The 16,913-nt window shown below is 53.1% G+C and overlaps 5 protein-coding genes across 5 annotated transcripts; 2 read left to right on the plus strand and 3 right to left on the minus strand.

Annotated features, from left to right (window-relative positions):
* Positions 1-1,557: 1,557 nt before the first annotated feature.
* On the minus strand, positions 1,558-3,611 carry J4E78_007573 (uncharacterized protein; the record flags this gene model as incomplete). The annotated part of the gene is made up of 3 exons (XM_049368178.1): positions 1,558-2,655; positions 2,708-3,087; positions 3,140-3,611. The coding sequence occupies 3 exons, from the start codon at positions 3,609-3,611 to the stop codon at positions 1,558-1,560; spliced, it is 1,950 nt and encodes a 649-aa protein (XP_049219832.1).
* A 1,424-nt stretch (positions 3,612-5,035) lies between these two features.
* J4E78_007574 (uncharacterized protein) lies at positions 5,036-6,387 on the plus strand (the record flags this gene model as incomplete). The annotated part of the gene is made up of 3 exons (XM_049368179.1): positions 5,036-5,042; positions 5,494-5,993; positions 6,055-6,387. 3 exons carry the CDS (start codon positions 5,036-5,038, stop codon positions 6,385-6,387), a joined length of 840 nt encoding a protein of 279 aa, XP_049219833.1.
* A 1,263-nt stretch (positions 6,388-7,650) lies between these two features.
* On the minus strand, positions 7,651-8,457 carry FPR2 (Peptidyl-prolyl cis-trans isomerase fpr2; the record flags this gene model as incomplete). Its single annotated transcript, XM_049368180.1, has 3 exons — positions 7,651-7,703; positions 7,753-8,044; positions 8,395-8,457. The coding sequence occupies 3 exons, from the start codon at positions 8,455-8,457 to the stop codon at positions 7,651-7,653; spliced, it is 408 nt and encodes a 135-aa protein (XP_049219834.1).
* Positions 8,458-11,221: 2,764 nt separating this feature from the next.
* On the minus strand, positions 11,222-12,301 carry J4E78_007576 (uncharacterized protein; the record flags this gene model as incomplete). The annotated part of the gene is made up of 1 exon (XM_049368181.1): positions 11,222-12,301. One exon carries the CDS (start codon positions 12,299-12,301, stop codon positions 11,222-11,224), a length of 1,080 nt encoding a protein of 359 aa, XP_049219835.1.
* Positions 12,302-14,279: 1,978 nt separating this feature from the next.
* Positions 14,280-16,537, plus strand: J4E78_007577 (uncharacterized protein; the record flags this gene model as incomplete). Its single annotated transcript, XM_049368182.1, has 2 exons — positions 14,280-15,398; positions 15,446-16,537. 2 exons carry the CDS (start codon positions 14,280-14,282, stop codon positions 16,535-16,537), a joined length of 2,211 nt encoding a protein of 736 aa, XP_049219836.1.
* Positions 16,538-16,913: the final 376 nt, after the last annotated feature.

The raw sequence follows: 16,913 nt of genomic DNA on the forward strand, positions 1-16,913 counted from the left end.
GCCTTTGCGTCACCTTTGGACAAAAGAGATGGTACCGATAGCCCACATATCTGGATCTACGACTATTCAACGCCCGACATTCTGGACTCAGACGCTTTGAAGCCTCTCGTTCTGACTGACTATAATAACGCGGTGGATTTTCAGCCTCTGGGCATCGAATTTGACGCCGCGACTTCTACGCTATATGTCGTCAACCATTCCCGCAACTCTGGAAATCTCATCGAAGTGTTCCAAGTCTCCGTCCAGAATGCGGTAGCCAGATATTTGCAGACACTGAAACATCCGTTGATCCATACGCCGAATTCCATACACTCTCTAGGAGATGGGAAGCTACTAGTTACCAATGACCACTACATCGGCGCATTGGTCTCACCGTTCATATCACAGGTCGAAACATTTTCTGGCATTCCTGGAGGTAGTGTCGTCTATACTGATATCCACAACCTGCAGCACACCAAGACGTTGACGCACGTCCCCTTCGCCAACGGCATTGCCATGCTCAACTCGACGACTGTTGCCGTTGCCTCGTCTTCCAAAATGGGCGTAAACATCTACAGCTTCTACCCTGACACGATCAGTCTGTATTTCAGAAAATATATTCGTGCGCCTTCGACGGTCGACAACCTTTTTGTCGATTCTTCTGGCAAGCTTCTTTTGGCAGGCCACCCTTTTGCCCCAGCACTCACAGCTGTGAGCAAAGCGAGAGCAAATTGCAACATGCAAGGACTAGATGAGGAGAAAGGACCTTGCGAGTGTACGGCGCCTAGTTGGGTGGGAGAGTGGAGCGAAGAGGAAGGACTGAAGACCTTGTATAAGAATGACGGAGACGAATTCTGCAGCAGTACTACGCTCGCTCGCGACGTGGGCAGAGGCGTGAGTATCGTCACGGCGTTATATGATAGAGGTATATTGGTGGCGAAGGGATGAGGACGACGCGCAAAATTCAACCAATGTGGACGGAGCGAGGCACCGATGTGTCCACACATGCCGTGATGAACATGGATTCTTTGTGAAGGTTTGCAAGATCAAATGAATATCTTATTGCAACAAACGCGATGTTAATCGGAGTTACAAAGTGGTCTACAGCTTAAGCAGGTGGCCCTATCGCGCGTTGTATCTTGGGGGTAGAAGGACCCAGTATGGGTGGCTTTTGCGAGTTTCTATTGTCGTCAACTCCCTACTCAGGTACTCCTCAATATGTAGGAGGAGTACTCGAAATCACTGTGGCCAGGACCGTACTTTCAAGTCGTCGTCACAAGGATATCGCAACCGAAATCCCGACAAAGAATAGAGAGACGAGCAGCCGTTGAGTAGTTACTTTCTCAGTGCGGTTTCATCTTCAATGCTGTCTGTTCATGTCACCACCCGAGAGTGATGACGCCGTGCGAGTATGGACCAGTGCATGCATGTTGGTGTCACTCAAGGAATAGTGTCATAGCTCCATAGTCACATTTCAGCGCATCGTGTATAAGATCAGGAAGGACGCTTCGAGCTACTATGTCTGATGATTGGCCTCTATGTTGTAGCTACGAAAGGTTTGCCTGCAGTTCGCTTCGCTCAGGCCCGGCACAATCTTCCATTCTGAGTCTGAACACCCTGTTCTCCGTCTTGAACCACCCACCTCTCACTTCCAACGGCAGTGGTCGCGTAGAAGACATCGGTCGGGTCCCACTTCTTCTTGATCTCGCTCAGCTTAGGGTAATAACCCGCATAAAATGACTCCTGCCAGTCAGGCTCATCCACGCTCGCTTCGTTGAGATATGTACCACCACCCTCTGATACAGGTGCTATGTCGCGCCAAGGCTGCAAAATGTTCTCGTGAAGATCCTTACTGGCGGCGGCAAGGGCTTCAGGTGTAGAATGGTCGGCTGATCGGTTTGAAGAGGTCACCATGAACAGAGCACACTCACGCCAGGCTGGGCTGACGGCGTTGTTCGTGTTTGCATACTTCTTTGGTGCCTTGTGGTATCCCAAGAAATGTTTCCCGGATAACACGTGCTCTTTGATGAGCGCAAATGTTTCGTCATACTTTTCCAGGAAGTTGCGTCTGGGAACAATTCGATTCGCGGGCATTGAGCCGTCCGAACCGACACCAAAGGGTATACGCCCCCATGTTGCTTGGTAAGCAGAGTAGAATGTGTTATGCGCGATAGGTGCGTCGGGTACCGTGAGAGTAATGTTGTTGTCCTGGAGGTATTGGAAGAAGGGCTTTACAAGCTCGGTATATGACTCCATAGTGTGGTTTGGCGCGATCAGGAATCCCATTTGTAGGTATGGGGCAGGTTTTGCCCCCATGAAGTAGAAACTGTATATTCCCGCGTCCGCCCAGTCAAGGAACAGGTCATAGAACTTCTTCGTACCCGCCCAGAAGGCATCGACGCTGTTGTTCGAAGCGTCAAGGGTCCAACTCGATGTGACAGAGTTGAGCTTAGGATGTGCTCGAATGATGACGGATGTGACGACGGCGAAAGTTCCGCCGCCGCCGCCTCTAAGCGCCCAGAATAGATCAGGGTTCGAAGCTTCGGAGACAGTGACAAAGCGACCAGCCGCAGTGACGACCTGGAAAGCGACGACGTGATCGGCCGACATTCCGTAGATGCCAGCAAGAGGATTTTGTCCTCCTCCGGTTATCATGCCACCAGCATATCCAACACTCTACTTTGCATTAGCTCGACTGTTCGCTTGATGGTAGAACGAAGACACTTACCGCGGATACCGCGCCCAAGACGGTCACGCCGTTCTTGTCCGCGGCCTCATACACTTGCCTCACATTGACACCCGCAGAAAGCTTGAGTGCTGGTCCCGAGTACCCAGGGCCTTCATACTGAGACATAAAGTCGATCTGGTCCATGTTGTGCATCCATAGACTCAATGCTCCAGCGCCAGTTGACTTTCCAAGATAGCAGTGACCAGTGTTCTTGATGACAAGCCGCATGTTGGTGGCACGCGCGAAGTTGATTGCAAGCTGGATCTGTGCCACATTCGTGACCTTGACCGCGTATTCTGGGTATGCGCCCAGAGTGCATGTCTCGCCGGTGGTTTCGTTGCCAGGCATACATGTCCTGCCCTGATAAATCGGCCACATATCTGGAGATCACCATTAACATAAGCTCGAAGTCTGTCAATGGAAATAGCTTACTTGATGTGGGATCAGCAGAATGGAACAGCGGACTTGTGAAATTGTTGATAACATCCGAGCACGCTGCAGCATCTTTCTTTCCCCATCTCGTGTCGTAACACGATGCCGCAATTGGCTTCGTTGGAATCAATGCTCCGTCGAGGAGCACGTTGAACATGTCCCAAGTGGTGTCTTTAGGCCAAGCGTCGTCTCCGGGAAACGTCTTGCAAGACGCTGAATAGGCAGGAGCATCGCCATTACCAAATTTGAAGTATTTGGCATAGTCCGATGTGGCTTCTTCTGTTTCCAGGCGTTCGATCACTTCATCGGTCAATTGGAGTTTCTCCGCTGCCTGTAAAGGTGCTCCTGCTGCCGGCGTGTCTGCAACGGTAGCAGCTGCAGGCTCGATACCATCCACGGCGGATGCTTGGACGAGTGTAAGCAATGGCGAGAGAGCCAAGAGTAGTGTCGTTGACCGCTGCATAGCGTACATGGCGACCTGAAAAGCGAAGACGAAGTGGATGGGGCTGGTAATGGTTCAACACTGAGCTGCTCAACCTTTTATCTTGTATCCTTTAGCCGGTTGATGACTATCTCTCTGGCTCATTCTCGGTGGGCTTTCAGTACATGATTCACGTGTCACTGCTCTAGATTCTGACAAGACGTAGTTCTTGACTATCATGTTACCCAAGAGGAAGGCCCAACAAAGTCATGCACATGTATACAGACGCAGGGACTGCAGGAACAAGACAGCGGTCGGTTTGATATACGATTCGTCAATCGCAAAAGAAAAGAACACGGAGACAGTCTCCCTTGTACTTTTGCTGATTTGCCGCTTGCACGGCCTGGTAGGCGGCATTGGCAAGCCCCAATCGTACCTCGGATTTCAGGCCATATGTTCCGAATAGGGTATGGTCAATTTTCCCTCAGTCTACTACTGCAAGGTTGCAAGGACACTTCATGAACCCAGAAGAATTGCCACCTTGGCACGGTATATGAGGCATGTCCGAGGCGCTGTGGGAATGCGGCGCAGCTCCGAGGAAACCTTGGAATACGTTGACCGCTGTTTCCGCCCGGGCTTGTGGAATCTGATAGTCGGTGCTGCTTTCGCGATACATACCGCCGCCGTCGATAAAATTACGCTGTGAAGAATATGTACTAAGTACCTCGAGAAAGTGGAAATGGCAGGGAAAAGTTCGCCATCTCTAAGGGGGGCGGCACGCCCGCTTCCCCCTAGGCCGAGCCCGCCCCACTCATCGTGCTTACCTAGGGAGCCCTTACTTTAGAGCCTTGGCACTGAATCCTACATTTGCACCTTTGCCGCTCTGTTGCACATGCGGCAATCCGCGGACCAATGTCAGCGACCTTCGTTGGTTTTGGGAATAGATTAGAGCATTGCGAATCCTTTGCATTGCCGCCTCATCCGAGATTGAGGGGCACTCCCAAAGCGAGGTCTGACACCTTCGTGCTTTGGTCAATGGCTTACTTCTCGCATCTGTTGACAGCTCACGAGGCGACATAACCTGGGCTTGTGACTAGTGCAGCTGTCGAAAGGGTTGCTCGTGCTATTGGATGCTGATGTTTCTAGGTGGCAACATATTGGGTTCCCCGTCCATACCCATGCCCAGATTTGGAGCTTTGTCTTTATGGGATGTGGCACGGTAAACGGGACGGGACTATGGACCGCTCGCCAATATCGACACCCGACGTTTTGGAGCGTATCACACATGTGATGAACATGAAAGCATGTCGGATTGCGGCGTCATGAAACTCTTCTTAGGACACGCGAGCGCCATATCTGAAAATGAGATTACCTACACTTCTATACAATTAAATCACGTTCCACTCTGTCGAGGACAGACTTTCATGCCGCTGTAGCCATTCGAAGTGAAGTCGTGATCTTCCCCTTCGCGCAGCATGGCAGGTACAGGCCTTCAACCAGTCAACATCTTCCTCATCATTTTCCCTTTCCTGGTGTCCTTCTCGATTGTATCTATCAGGATATGGAGAAAGATAAAGGAGCGTACCTATGCTATCGGTTGGTGATACTCTTCCCTGCAAAACTAAACTTACGCTGACAAACTGCTCTAGAGGATACACTCTTGGTGGTAGCAGAGGCTATACTGGCAGTACTCACAGCCACTATGTGGAAGTGTACGTTGGAAATGTCCTCTACACCTCTACCATCTGACCGAATTTAGTCATTCTGGTGTCTTACGCAGGATACCATTCGGCCGATATTCCTGAGGGAGCCCCGAGGCGGTCAGACGTCACTTATGTATGGTCAACTGTAATACTCAGGCGTCAACTTTGGTACTGACAACCATCCTTATAGTGGCGGCATACGAACAACGTCGTCTACAACCCCATTCTAGGTCTAGCCAAGATCTCGTTCCTGATCACGCTCTTGAAGCTCCGTTGTATGGATCGCCTCATCATCGCAAGTCTCTGGACTCTGATCGCTATAAACATCATGTTCATCATCAGTTCTACTCTGGGTAGTCTGTTTATGTGCTGGCCTATCCAAAGATCATGGAATGGGGACATAGATGGTACATGCGGTGATCGCGCTGCATATGTATTCGGCACGATCGGTGTGACGATCATTACCGATGTCCTCGTATCACTCATTCCAGCGTGGGTCCTCTACGATCTACGAATGCCTTTAAAGAACAAGGTGTTCGTGATAGGGTTTCTCTCGCTGCCACTTACCGTCACAGCTATTGGCTGCTATCGTCTACACAAATTCGTCGAGGTTATGAAACTACCCACAGTTTACAAGGAGGACCCCTACAACATACGAAGCGTTTTGTCAAATGTAGAAGCCAATCTGGGTGTAATTGCCGCGTGTGGCCCAACGATCAAGTGGATGCTGGTAAGATTCTCCCTGTGTACGAAGATGAGATCAGTGCTGACTGCTCATCTCCATTATCCAGAGCCATTGTATTCCTTACTTCGATACCAGTCCGAGCAAGAACCCATTCCCGCCACTCTCATTCCCACGCTTCCAATGGCGCACACGAGAGAGTATGAAGGGGGCCGTCGACATCGAGCTGCAAGAGCATTATGTCGATACCTCTGACGAAGATCAACACAACGCAAGCCGCGATCGGAAGTTCACAACCACCAGTAGCGACAGTCAGAAAACAGCAAAGGCACAAGATAAGGGCGATGTGATGATGATGGAGGAACAAGGGCTACAGTTGCAAGTGAACGAGCCCAAGCCTTCTTTCCAACCTGGTAACCGAGGCTTAAACTCCTTTCCCTAAACTTCAACTGTTCATTCCTGTCGCAATAACATTTGGTCTTTGTATGATGACTGGTCTTTACACCAAAGGAAGCGCTTCTTCTGCCGCTGTACCCCTGTTCATAGCTTCAACCGCCTCGGAAGCATCTATCAGATGCAGTTTGTTTCCCTTCGTAGGGTCAGCAAAGTGCATGGAGATTCGCGAGTCGGAGGCGGCGTATATAATGTGTCTTTGAGACGAATCTGGAGCGGGAGCTGGCATAGGTGCAGGCTCAAATATCTGGGTTTTGTTACTTCATCACACATAATAAATCCATGCTTTTGACAGCGCCAGTCTTATCATCGCGCCCAAACGACTTCAGCCTCGGGATTGAACTCCTAGTCATCGAATTGCGGCTCGAACACAGCTACAGTTTAATGGCTTTGTCCTTGTTGATGAAAGGATTGAATCTATCAAGCAACGCAACACCGCTTATCATGTGTGCTGAGCGCGTCTGCTTTCATGCGCTCGAGGAACAGGCCTCTGCACTGGAGGGTACTGGTTTACGAAGCTTATTTCGCTCTGCCTTCTTGTTTGTCTTGGGTGGAAGGACGTTGCGGCCCTTCGGGAACACGTCAAGCTCGTCCTCTTCCTCGACTACCTGCGTCTTCGTCTTCCACTTTTCGTCATGTGCTTTGTGGCGAATGCGTTTGTGTCATCAGTCTTGCGCTTCTTGGAACTTGGCTTTGACCCTCGGACGACTGATGGAGCGAACTTGCTGATTGCGACTTTAGCATACTGGACGATACCCAGGCATTGGAGAAGGATTGAATCTTGCTCGTCCGTGTAGAAAGTTTGGTGTGGGGAATGCGTGCTGATTAGTGCACGCTGTCTGTCAAGTTGCAGTATGATCGTAACAGGATATACTTTGATGAGACTGGCGGAGAGTTAGAAAGACACGAACGTTAGCTTGCAGAACGTCGACTAGAGCTATGGTAAGTGCGGAACATCCAAAGTTGAAGTTACAAGCCGGCTCAGTTGTGTCAATGTTCAACAATAGCATCCCACTGGAAACTAGAATTACGCAGAGCTGGAAATAGAGGAATCTCGTCTAGACGGCAGACTCGACGGATAGTGAGCCAAAAAGCTGAGGATCTGACGTATTGAAGGACACGGTCAGTACTGACATGAGTCACATCGTGTTGAACCTGCTATGGGCAGCAAGGTCGAGCCTGCCTTCAGGAACCTCGAGTTGATTCTCACATGTACAATACTATGTGTGTGCAAATAACCATCTCAGACCCTTTACAACTCCTCCTTGTCAACGCCGTCAATGGAGACCAACTCGGACTCGAAGACTGTCATACGTCAGTCAATGTATTCGCCGTGTGTCCCAATAGCACTTACTCAAGACGCTGTTGGCGGGGATGGGGCCAGCACCCCGCGAGCCATAGGCCCACTCAGGCTGGATTGTGAGCTTCCTCTTTTCGCCGGGGCACATGTCTAGCAGGCCCTGGTCCCATCCCTTGATGACTTGACCGGTACCGACGGCGAAGGACAAGGGCTGGCCGCGGTTGTATGAGGCGTCGAATTCGCTGCCGTCGCTTTCGAGGGTGCCGCGGTAGTGGACGTTGACCTTGTCGCCGGCCTTGGTCTTGCGCACGCAGTTGGATTCGGTGAGGACTTCGGTCTTGAGATGCTGTACAAGGCGTTAGCACGCCATGCATGCCGTATAGCTTCGCGGGGTGTTACTTGCCTCGTTGTTGACAATCTCGCCAGCGAGAGCGGCCGTAGCCAACGCGAGGATGAGGGTGAGCTTCATGCTGACGTCTATGTATAGTGAATTTGCTTTTCGGACACTCCACGGATGTCTATGAAGCAACCTTGGAAGGCGACGTTGCAATGGCGGCGGGTGGAGTGTCTATGTGGGGATACATGTGGCGCCAAGCGGTAATGTGGCCCAAACCATATGCAGGGACCTTGGGGACGTCATTGGATGTCGCTAGCGTCATTTTACAGCATCGAAAAGACCACGGACCCAATACCTACTTCTCTGTCTTTCGCGCTCAAGCCCGAGGGGTCTTTTCGCGACGGACCTTTGGTTGTGTACATTGGAGGGGGGGGAGATATTCGGTAACGGTGGTTGACCCAATACCTACTATCTCATCGCTCGGGAGCCGCGGTACTATGACAACGACTGTTGTGAGTAATAATATCAATATGTCTGATGAGTAATAGGGGACTGGTTTCACTCTTAAAGAACCAGGTGTTACTAATAACCATAAAACCATCAGTGGTAACCTCAGAACAGCGACGCCACCCCTCTTCCAAATGATAAGAACACGAATTGAAGAAATCATGACCACACATCCTCCCCATCGAAACCAACTCCCTCTTCCCCAAGACTCTTTACCAAGAACAGAAGGCACGATCAATAGTAAACCCCTTTTTGCAACCCAATCATACCCTCCTCCCTCCCATCCATCGCCACACTCTTGATACCAAAATCCTCGACTGCCAAATCCGCAGCATCCAACTCCGCGAGAACTCCAGCCTCTTCCACCTCTTTCCTGCTTCCGCCAGAGCTGCCCTGCTCAATACACTTAAAGCTTCCGAACTTGGGCATGCCGATTGCGATACCGGGGAACGTCAGCTTCTGAAGAATGTCGCCTGTACACGAAAAGTTCTGGTAGAGGGCGCATGTAGAGCCTTGATCAGGTCCGAGTGATGCGATACCGCCAGGGCTGCCTTGGATGTGGCATTCCGTGTTGGGTTGCGTCCAGCTGCATTCGCCGGCGAAGTTGGATTTGGTGCAGGTGTAGTAAGCACCAGGAAGACCGCGCCGGGAAAGAAGATGTGTTGGTAAGGCTGAGATGGTGGTTGTAGTGGTGGCAATGGTGAGTAAGAGGGCTATGAGTGCGATAGCTGTATACATTGCCGGGTTTGTTGGACCGGACGACGATTAGGAATTAGCTTTGGGCTATGCCTGTGTGTATGGCGTAGTGCGCGTATGTGTGTAATTTGTCTTTGGGGAACACTTGACTCGGTGTTTCAAATGTTCTTATGACAGCCGTGGGGTGTATTTGTGACTGAGCCTTATCGTCTTGTGAGCCACCGAGTCTCATGATTGTCTGCGCGCGTCGTACGGACGTAGATTATACGGTCACGGGTTTGCGTACCTATTGCACAAACGGACAGGTTGGTGCATCAAGCACAAAGTCTGGAGTTTGTCTCTTTGTCACGGACAGCAAACATCTACATGGAGATGTAGAGATGTATTGGCGTGACTCCATGGCGATGACAACGCCACGAAAGCTTTCAATAGGCCATACGAAGAAACCAAAAGACGTATAGAGAAGGGAAGAAGAATTGCAAGAGTGCCAAAATATCCAAAGACTAGAGATGTGAGAAGGTGATATGTGCTACAAGGTGCATCGGATGCGCTCCGCAACGATGGCGCGACATGGGTGGGTTGCTGCTTTGAAACGTCCTTCAGCGGGGCTGATGATGAGATGCAACCAAAAGGGTCGCAGTACTCGCAAGCTCATGCCACGAATCGTCTTACAGCCGCGAATTCGCTGGGGGACGCGGGTGGCATGCATCTGGGCTGTGTCATCAACGTGTCGCCGCCAAGCTGTCGCCGGTGCCGCCAATACGCACTTTTGGCTTGACAGGTATGACTGGGTTTGGTTGGTTATGATCGTCAGGTACGAAGCTGCGAGACGTCTGCAGGATGCCGCTATAGTGGACAGCGATCTTACACGTCGCATGGGTCGTGCATTTACAAAAGTGCTGCTCTTCGCGTCGGGTTGTAAAGTTTGTGTCGTTTTGGTCGTACCTAGGTACCTAGGTAGGCAGGTGTGCATGATAGAGGCGCGACGGTGACGCGCCGGCAATAGGTATGCACATGCCATGCCATGCCACGCCAACATCGAACTCACATGCCATGCTTTGGACTTGAAAAGCAAAGAAAAGGGTCCATTACAATCTCACTCCTCCTATCTTGCGCAGGGGCTGTTGGGTACAGAAGATAGATTGCGCGGTCAAAGGATAGGTAAGTCGGCCGCAATTTGCTTGCTTCTGCCAGCGTCATCTTACACTCGGCAATAGAAGAACGTTATCTTAACATGAGTCTAACGAGCCATCACAGTAAACTTAATACAGGTGTACATCAAAGGGCGAAGGCATCCTCGGACCCTACAGGTCAGTGGCTATCGCAAGCCCGACATGCAACCCACCACCATTTCCACCCTTCCACATCTACCAAACGGCCCGACACGATCCGAGGACTCAAATCCACTACCCCCAAGAATAAACCTACACAATGCTTCCGCTTCATGATGCGCAAAACGGCATGCGCCGCGTTCCACTATTCTTTCGTTGCGTCTTCCGAAACCGCGAAACCCCAGGCGTTTTGCAAATAGGGAACCACCCCAACTGTGGGGGTACCTAGCCACGCTAACACGTTAGTGAGGTTGATCAAACACACTCGGCACAGTACAGATGTGGTTTTGTGGATGGTATGCTGCAGGCATTTACTATGTCATGGGGATTGCTGAGCGTAAGGATAGTATAGCTGGGACGTAGTCGCTATCTTCTACGTCGTGTTGTACGTTACCACACAGCAGCTCGGGGGTGTACACGAGTCTCTGCGGTAAGCCTTGATTATGAGAAACGCTGTGAGTACCTCCAGGTTATGAGATCAGCCTCATTGATGTATTGCACGACGGTCACAATATGCTCCAGGGTATGTTGGAATGCTCATCTGTATCTCATTCAAAGCCACTGTCACCAGCAACTAGATATAACCGCTACTCTCCAAACCTGCAAGCAGATCTGTAGACGCCACGTCACGCCACATGATTTAACCCCGTCCTTACGATAGTCTAGCCCTCTTGCGAGCCCAACCCGGTCCCTCATCGGACGGAGGACCCGGATTCGAGGACGAGGACATCTGCTGCTGCTCGGGAAAACCTCGGCCGCCAGCAGTGAAAACGAACGCCGGTCGTACTAAAGCTGGAGCTCGAGGAGTAGGCGGCTTCGCCATGTGTTGTGAGATGTAAGCCTCATACATCTCCTTTTGCTTCATCAACTCCTTTTGATGGCCTTGTTTCATCTGGAGCACCTGGGCTCCGCATCGCTTCCCGAGCGCGTTCAACTTCTTTCGACACTCCTCTTCCAGGGCTTGGTCGTAATCTAGATGGCCTTGGATGTCCTGGATTCGCTTGAGCTCGGCAGCCTCGGTCGCTGAGAGAACCTTGGCTACGGTGTTCTGCCAACTGTTCATGATGAATGTCAGCTCAGGAGCACGTCTGGCCAGCTCGTTGGTGTCGAGCTCTTGTACGTTCTTCGCAGCTGATCTGATGTGGTTGAGGAGAGCATGGAGTGGAATGTGTGGCGGAGTCGAACCAGACGTAGAGCCGCTGCCGGTAGATCCGTATGAGCTAGACCTAGCAGTAGACTTCGCTGGCTCAGAAGCTGCCAATAGCGACAAGATCTTCGTTTCGGCGATGTTGGAGTCGTCATGTACCGAGGGGAAGGGGCGCACAACGTTACGATCTTCAATTGTCTTGCCCAGAGAGCGTGCAATAGCTTCAGCAATGTCCTCCTCGTCTTCGTCGCTGGCGTTGTCATTTCCCGCGGCACGTGGAGATTCCGACTGTTCCGCTCTCTTTCCAGCTTTCAAAGAAGAGATGGTGTGTGACCCCATTTTGCTCTGCCTTGCGACGTTTTGTAAACAGTAGTCGATCCTGGTCGCTCGTCGCGCGGCGTTCTCGTAGAAGTCATTACCGCCGTGGGCGCTGAGAACGATCCCTTCGAGGGTCTCTTCACGCTTCGCTTCGTCTTTGACTATGTTGCTGGTCGCATCTGCATTGCGTGAAGTAGCGGAACGGCGACTGTACGTTATAGGCGGTCTAGGGGCACCAGAGGGACCGGGAGTGAGCTGTGAAGGCATCGTGTGAGATGATGGTGCAACGTCTGCGTTAAGCGGAAAGAGAGTCATCGTGGCGCAGGTGAAATAGAGTATATAGGTAGACCGTGAAAGACATGGACAAGTTGGGGTCCGACGTGAGAAATAGGGTTTTGACGTAGTCCCGCGGGCGAGCAGGGGGGGAAGTGATTTCCACAATAGAAACAACGGGTGACAGATACGAATGGGGAAAAGGTCAGACTACAGTAGCCCAAGGGTGCGTGACCAGGAGTAAAAAAGTGAAGGTGAAGGGAAAGACGGTGACTACAGGCGATCAATGACGTTCGTCTTCGCCAGCTCAATTCCGTGTGCCTCTAGTGAGGCTGCTCTGCTGCCTATTATACATTCGCAAGTCTTGAAAGTAGTTGCTGCACACCACTCATGTACAATGCTAGACCGATCCAGGTTCTCGCCGCTGACGACCTGCCCACTGGTCAAGACGTCAAATTTTCTCAGTTTGAGCAGCGCGGGGGTATTGGTATTTTCTTGGGAGGATCATGGGTCTTCGGTGAGCGCTGGCGAAAGCTTGTGTAGCGATGGGGGAGCTGTCCGTCCGGATGGTGGTGCCAATGGCCATGAAGAAGCTGCAGGAAATGTCAGAACATAACAGCGTGAGCAGCTGGAGCAAAGTATGCATACCCAAAGGTCGCTGCAGATCCCATCATATATTGGCCTAGTGTGCGCAGCATTCCGTTGGGTCCAGGGCCGAAGCGGACGATGTTGGTGAAGCCTACAAGAGTCAGCGAAGAGCATGCAAAGGCGTGAGACGAGGCGAACCGAAGATGAAGCCAATGATCAGGCCGACGGCTGTCAGGAGGTCAGCGCATGCATTTCCTGGTCTGTATGTTCACCGTACATCCACCCATCATGCCACCCATCTTCACTATGCGCTGTTAGCTATGGCCAGGCACAGGCAAAGTCAGAGCCTTACGCTTGTCTAATGTTGAAGGGCCATGCGCCCCTTGAGGCATTGAACCGACTGGTACTGGCATCTTGTAGCTCTGCAGCGTCGGATGGTGAGAGAAGGCAGGAGGGGAGTTTGAGTGTCCCACTTGAAGCTGCAGTCTCGCCCGCCGCGGCTCATCAACGCCAAGACGAAACCACCGAAATCCGGGGAAAACGCAGCCATGGATGCACGAGGAAGCTACTGCTGGGCATGTCGACACGACGTCAGCAGATGCAGTGGCACGCAAGAGGTACAGCGCGTTCAGCCCCTACATGAGGCTTTGGTGGTTTCCACAGACTCCCTTGACCTGACACGACGGCGCTGCGCACGTGACCTCTGCAACGGCTGCCCAGGTGGCCCCTTCAGTCCAGGGCTGGCGGGAATGAGGCGAAATAGTTTCAACCACGGCTTGACATCTCCACCGCGCGCGTGTTGGACGTAGCCGCAGCATCTGCCTCGTTGCGTCGTGATTCTGCTCGTGCTGCCCCCTACTCGACGTCGCCATTGCGCCTGAGCCGTCGTGTCGCCCAGCTGGCCAGTAAGCGTTGCAGCGTCCCCAAGGCCCGAACAGGACCTCCTGCTCGTCGAAACACGCTCCCCCATCTATACTGCCCACCCCAACCATCACGCAGCCCGTCCCGTGGCCTCCGCTGCTGCCCACCCATCCCAGAGACGCTGCTGCTGCATCCTCCGCCTGTCTGCAGCGCCTTGCATCGCTGCGACGTCGCACGGGCTCTCCCCGGCCAGCACACGAACGACAGAAGACGACGACGACGACGGCGGCAACCCCCCCAAGCCCACCCGCGACGCCCATCCCGGACACCGGCATCGAGCGCGACGCATGCGTGCATAGCCGACGTCGCGAGGCCTCTTTGTTGTTGTCGCTTGCTCTCGGCGTCGTCACGCTGGTGTCGCGCCGCTAAATTCGGACAAGACGGGAATCGTGCAGGAGAGGAAAAGTGACGCCGGACCCCAAACACGCCCACCTCCTTCCCTCCGCCGCACACGACCTCGCCAATGACGGCAGTTGCGCCCCCCGTCAACTACCAGAACATCAATCGGCAGGCATGGAGCGCTGAGGGCGTGTCCAACGGTGGTGGCATGTTCATGCCTCGGAAGAGCGCCCAGCGGTCCAACTCGTCGTCGAGCCTCTCTTCACAGGCCTCGGGCACCTCGACTCTCTCTGCCTCGTCCTCTGCCTCGCAGCCAAACGGCACCCCCCAGCAGCCCGCCGGCACCGACTGGGCGGCCACCCGCAAAGCAAAAGCCCCCAAGGGACTATGGCCCGCGACCAAGACTGAGCCCATCGCCGGAATCACTGCCGCACGCCCCCAGCCCATCGCCTCTGCCGGCCCCGCCTCATCAGCCGCTTCGGCCATGAGTGCCCTGCAAGCCCCTTCCGCCATGGTTCCCTCACAGCACAATGGCCAGGTCCCGGCCCAGCAACAGCCCAACGGCGCCCAACGCGCATCGCCCCAGGAGAGCACCGCCGTACTGCACCTGGTCCCCATGAACGGCACCTTTGAGCGCAAGACCATCACCGTCCCCTTCTTCCCCGACGTCCTCCGCATTGGCCGCCAGACCAACAACAAGACAATTCCCACGCCACTCAATGGATACTTCGACTCCAAAGTCCTCTCGAGACAACACGCCGAGGTATGGGCCGACCGTCAGGGCAAGATCTGGATCCGAGACGTCAAGTCGTCCAACGGCACCTTTGTCAACGGCTCCCGTCTGTCGCAGGAGAACAGAGACTCTGACCCCCACGAGCTACGCGAGCAGGACATGCTGGAACTCGGCATCGACATTGTCAGCGAAGACCAGAAGACCATCGTTCACCACAAAGTCGCCGCGCGCGTTGAACATGCGGGCATTTATGCACGATCCAGTAGCGACATGATCGACCTCAACTTCGGCGAGCTCGAAGGACCCCAGCTCTCTAACATGATGAGCCCCAACGGCCAACAGCAAATGGCGAATATGCGTGGTCGCACGCCCAGCCAAGGCTCTGTCAACGGTCAGCGACTCCCGGGCCCGGGCGCCATGGCCAATTACCCAAACGGCATGCAGCAACCCCGACACCCCAATTTCTGGCTACAACCCATCACAATGGAGCAGGTTGTGAAGAAGCTCAATGTAAGTGCGACCTAGCTACTCGTGGGACCCCTCTCTAACAGCCTTAGACCGAAATCAAGGCAGCAAAGCAGCAGTCGCAGGACCTCCAGCAGACCCACCACTACATCAATGCTATCCTCTCCGCAGACACCAAGAAGGAACCCGCGAAGGCCTCGCCAATCAACCAGGCCAGAATATCGCCGATCAAAGACGGCAGCATCAAGGCGAGATTTTCAGATCCGCCTGCGCCCCCACCACAACAGCCTTTACCCGAAAAGCCCGACGTTGCATCGTCCCTTAGGAGGTCCGACACCGAACGTCCAAAGACAGCGTCACCGGTGCGCTCTGACGCACAGCTGTCTACACTCACAGAGGCCTTGACTAGTGCGAAGAAAGAGATCGAAACGCAGGGCATGCGGCTGCGTGACTTGGAGACCTTGTTGAACGAAGAGCGTCGCGCAAGGGAAGACGCAGAAGAGCGAGCAGCCCGCCTCGAGCGTGAGACAACCAAGGACCAAGGAGACACAGAGACTATCCTTGGCGAAGATGAGACGCCCGAAACCGAGGCAGCCGATACACAGCGCGAAGAGCTCACTGATTCAGATAACGGGCCCACATCTCCCGCCAGCGCCGAGGACGCCACTGCTCGCTTACAGCAACGCCTGGAGCTCATGATGTCCGAGATGAATGAGATGAAGCAGCAAATGGAGCGGTACCGGGAAAGAGCCGAGACAGCAGAGGCCGATCGCAAAACCTTGGCAGAGATGATCGAAAACATCAGAGAAGACAATGCAAAGACTGCTGGCAAGGAAGCTCAACGGCGGAGCAGAAGCAACAGTGCATCCGCAAGAGCGAGCAGTAAGACTGGCGTTGAGGGCTCAGACGATGAGGCCGAGCAAGGTGAAATCACCATCATCAAAGAGAAGGACCTCGACGAAGACGGCCCAGAAGTATCACTTCCCAATACGAGGGAACAAAACGGACATTCTGTTGAGCCAAACGGTTCAAAGCAGTCAGGGAAGGCGAATTCCTTGGTTGCCCATCGGCCTGATCGAGCTGCCATGTACTATGGCGGTCCGGTTGGGGCCATGGTAACAGTCGTTGCAATAGGTGTCGCGGTCATGGCCATGCTCAACCAGTATCCCAAGGCCGAACGTTGAAGAGACAAATGCCAAAGTCTTTTATCACTATGCTAGGAAAGACTGGCTTTGTGAGGCGCCACCTCAGCGATCGGGCCCAGGAAGAGCATACTGAGCGTCAACGCTTGAGATGGTCTCCCGCGGAATTCTGGGTTATACGCCGATGCTAGACTACTGTCATTCTCATCAAGGCCATTCGCTGCGTTACACTACGATGCCCACTTATGGATGGCTCGCAGCAACATCATTGTTAGGCTGTTCGCGACGCAATGTTGCACGATGGTAGCACCTCCACGATGTCGTGACTAATCGCAAATGTTCCGCAACAGAACCACCCACACAACTACCCAAACTATCCATGTCACCGCACTTGTCTCAGATGAGACAACTGCGGCTG

This window comes from Alternaria triticimaculans, assembly GCF_023758025.1.
Source record: "Alternaria triticimaculans strain BMP 0046 chromosome Unknown scaffold_12, whole genome shotgun sequence".
NCBI lineage: Eukaryota > Fungi > Ascomycota > Dothideomycetes > Pleosporales > Pleosporaceae > Alternaria > Alternaria triticimaculans.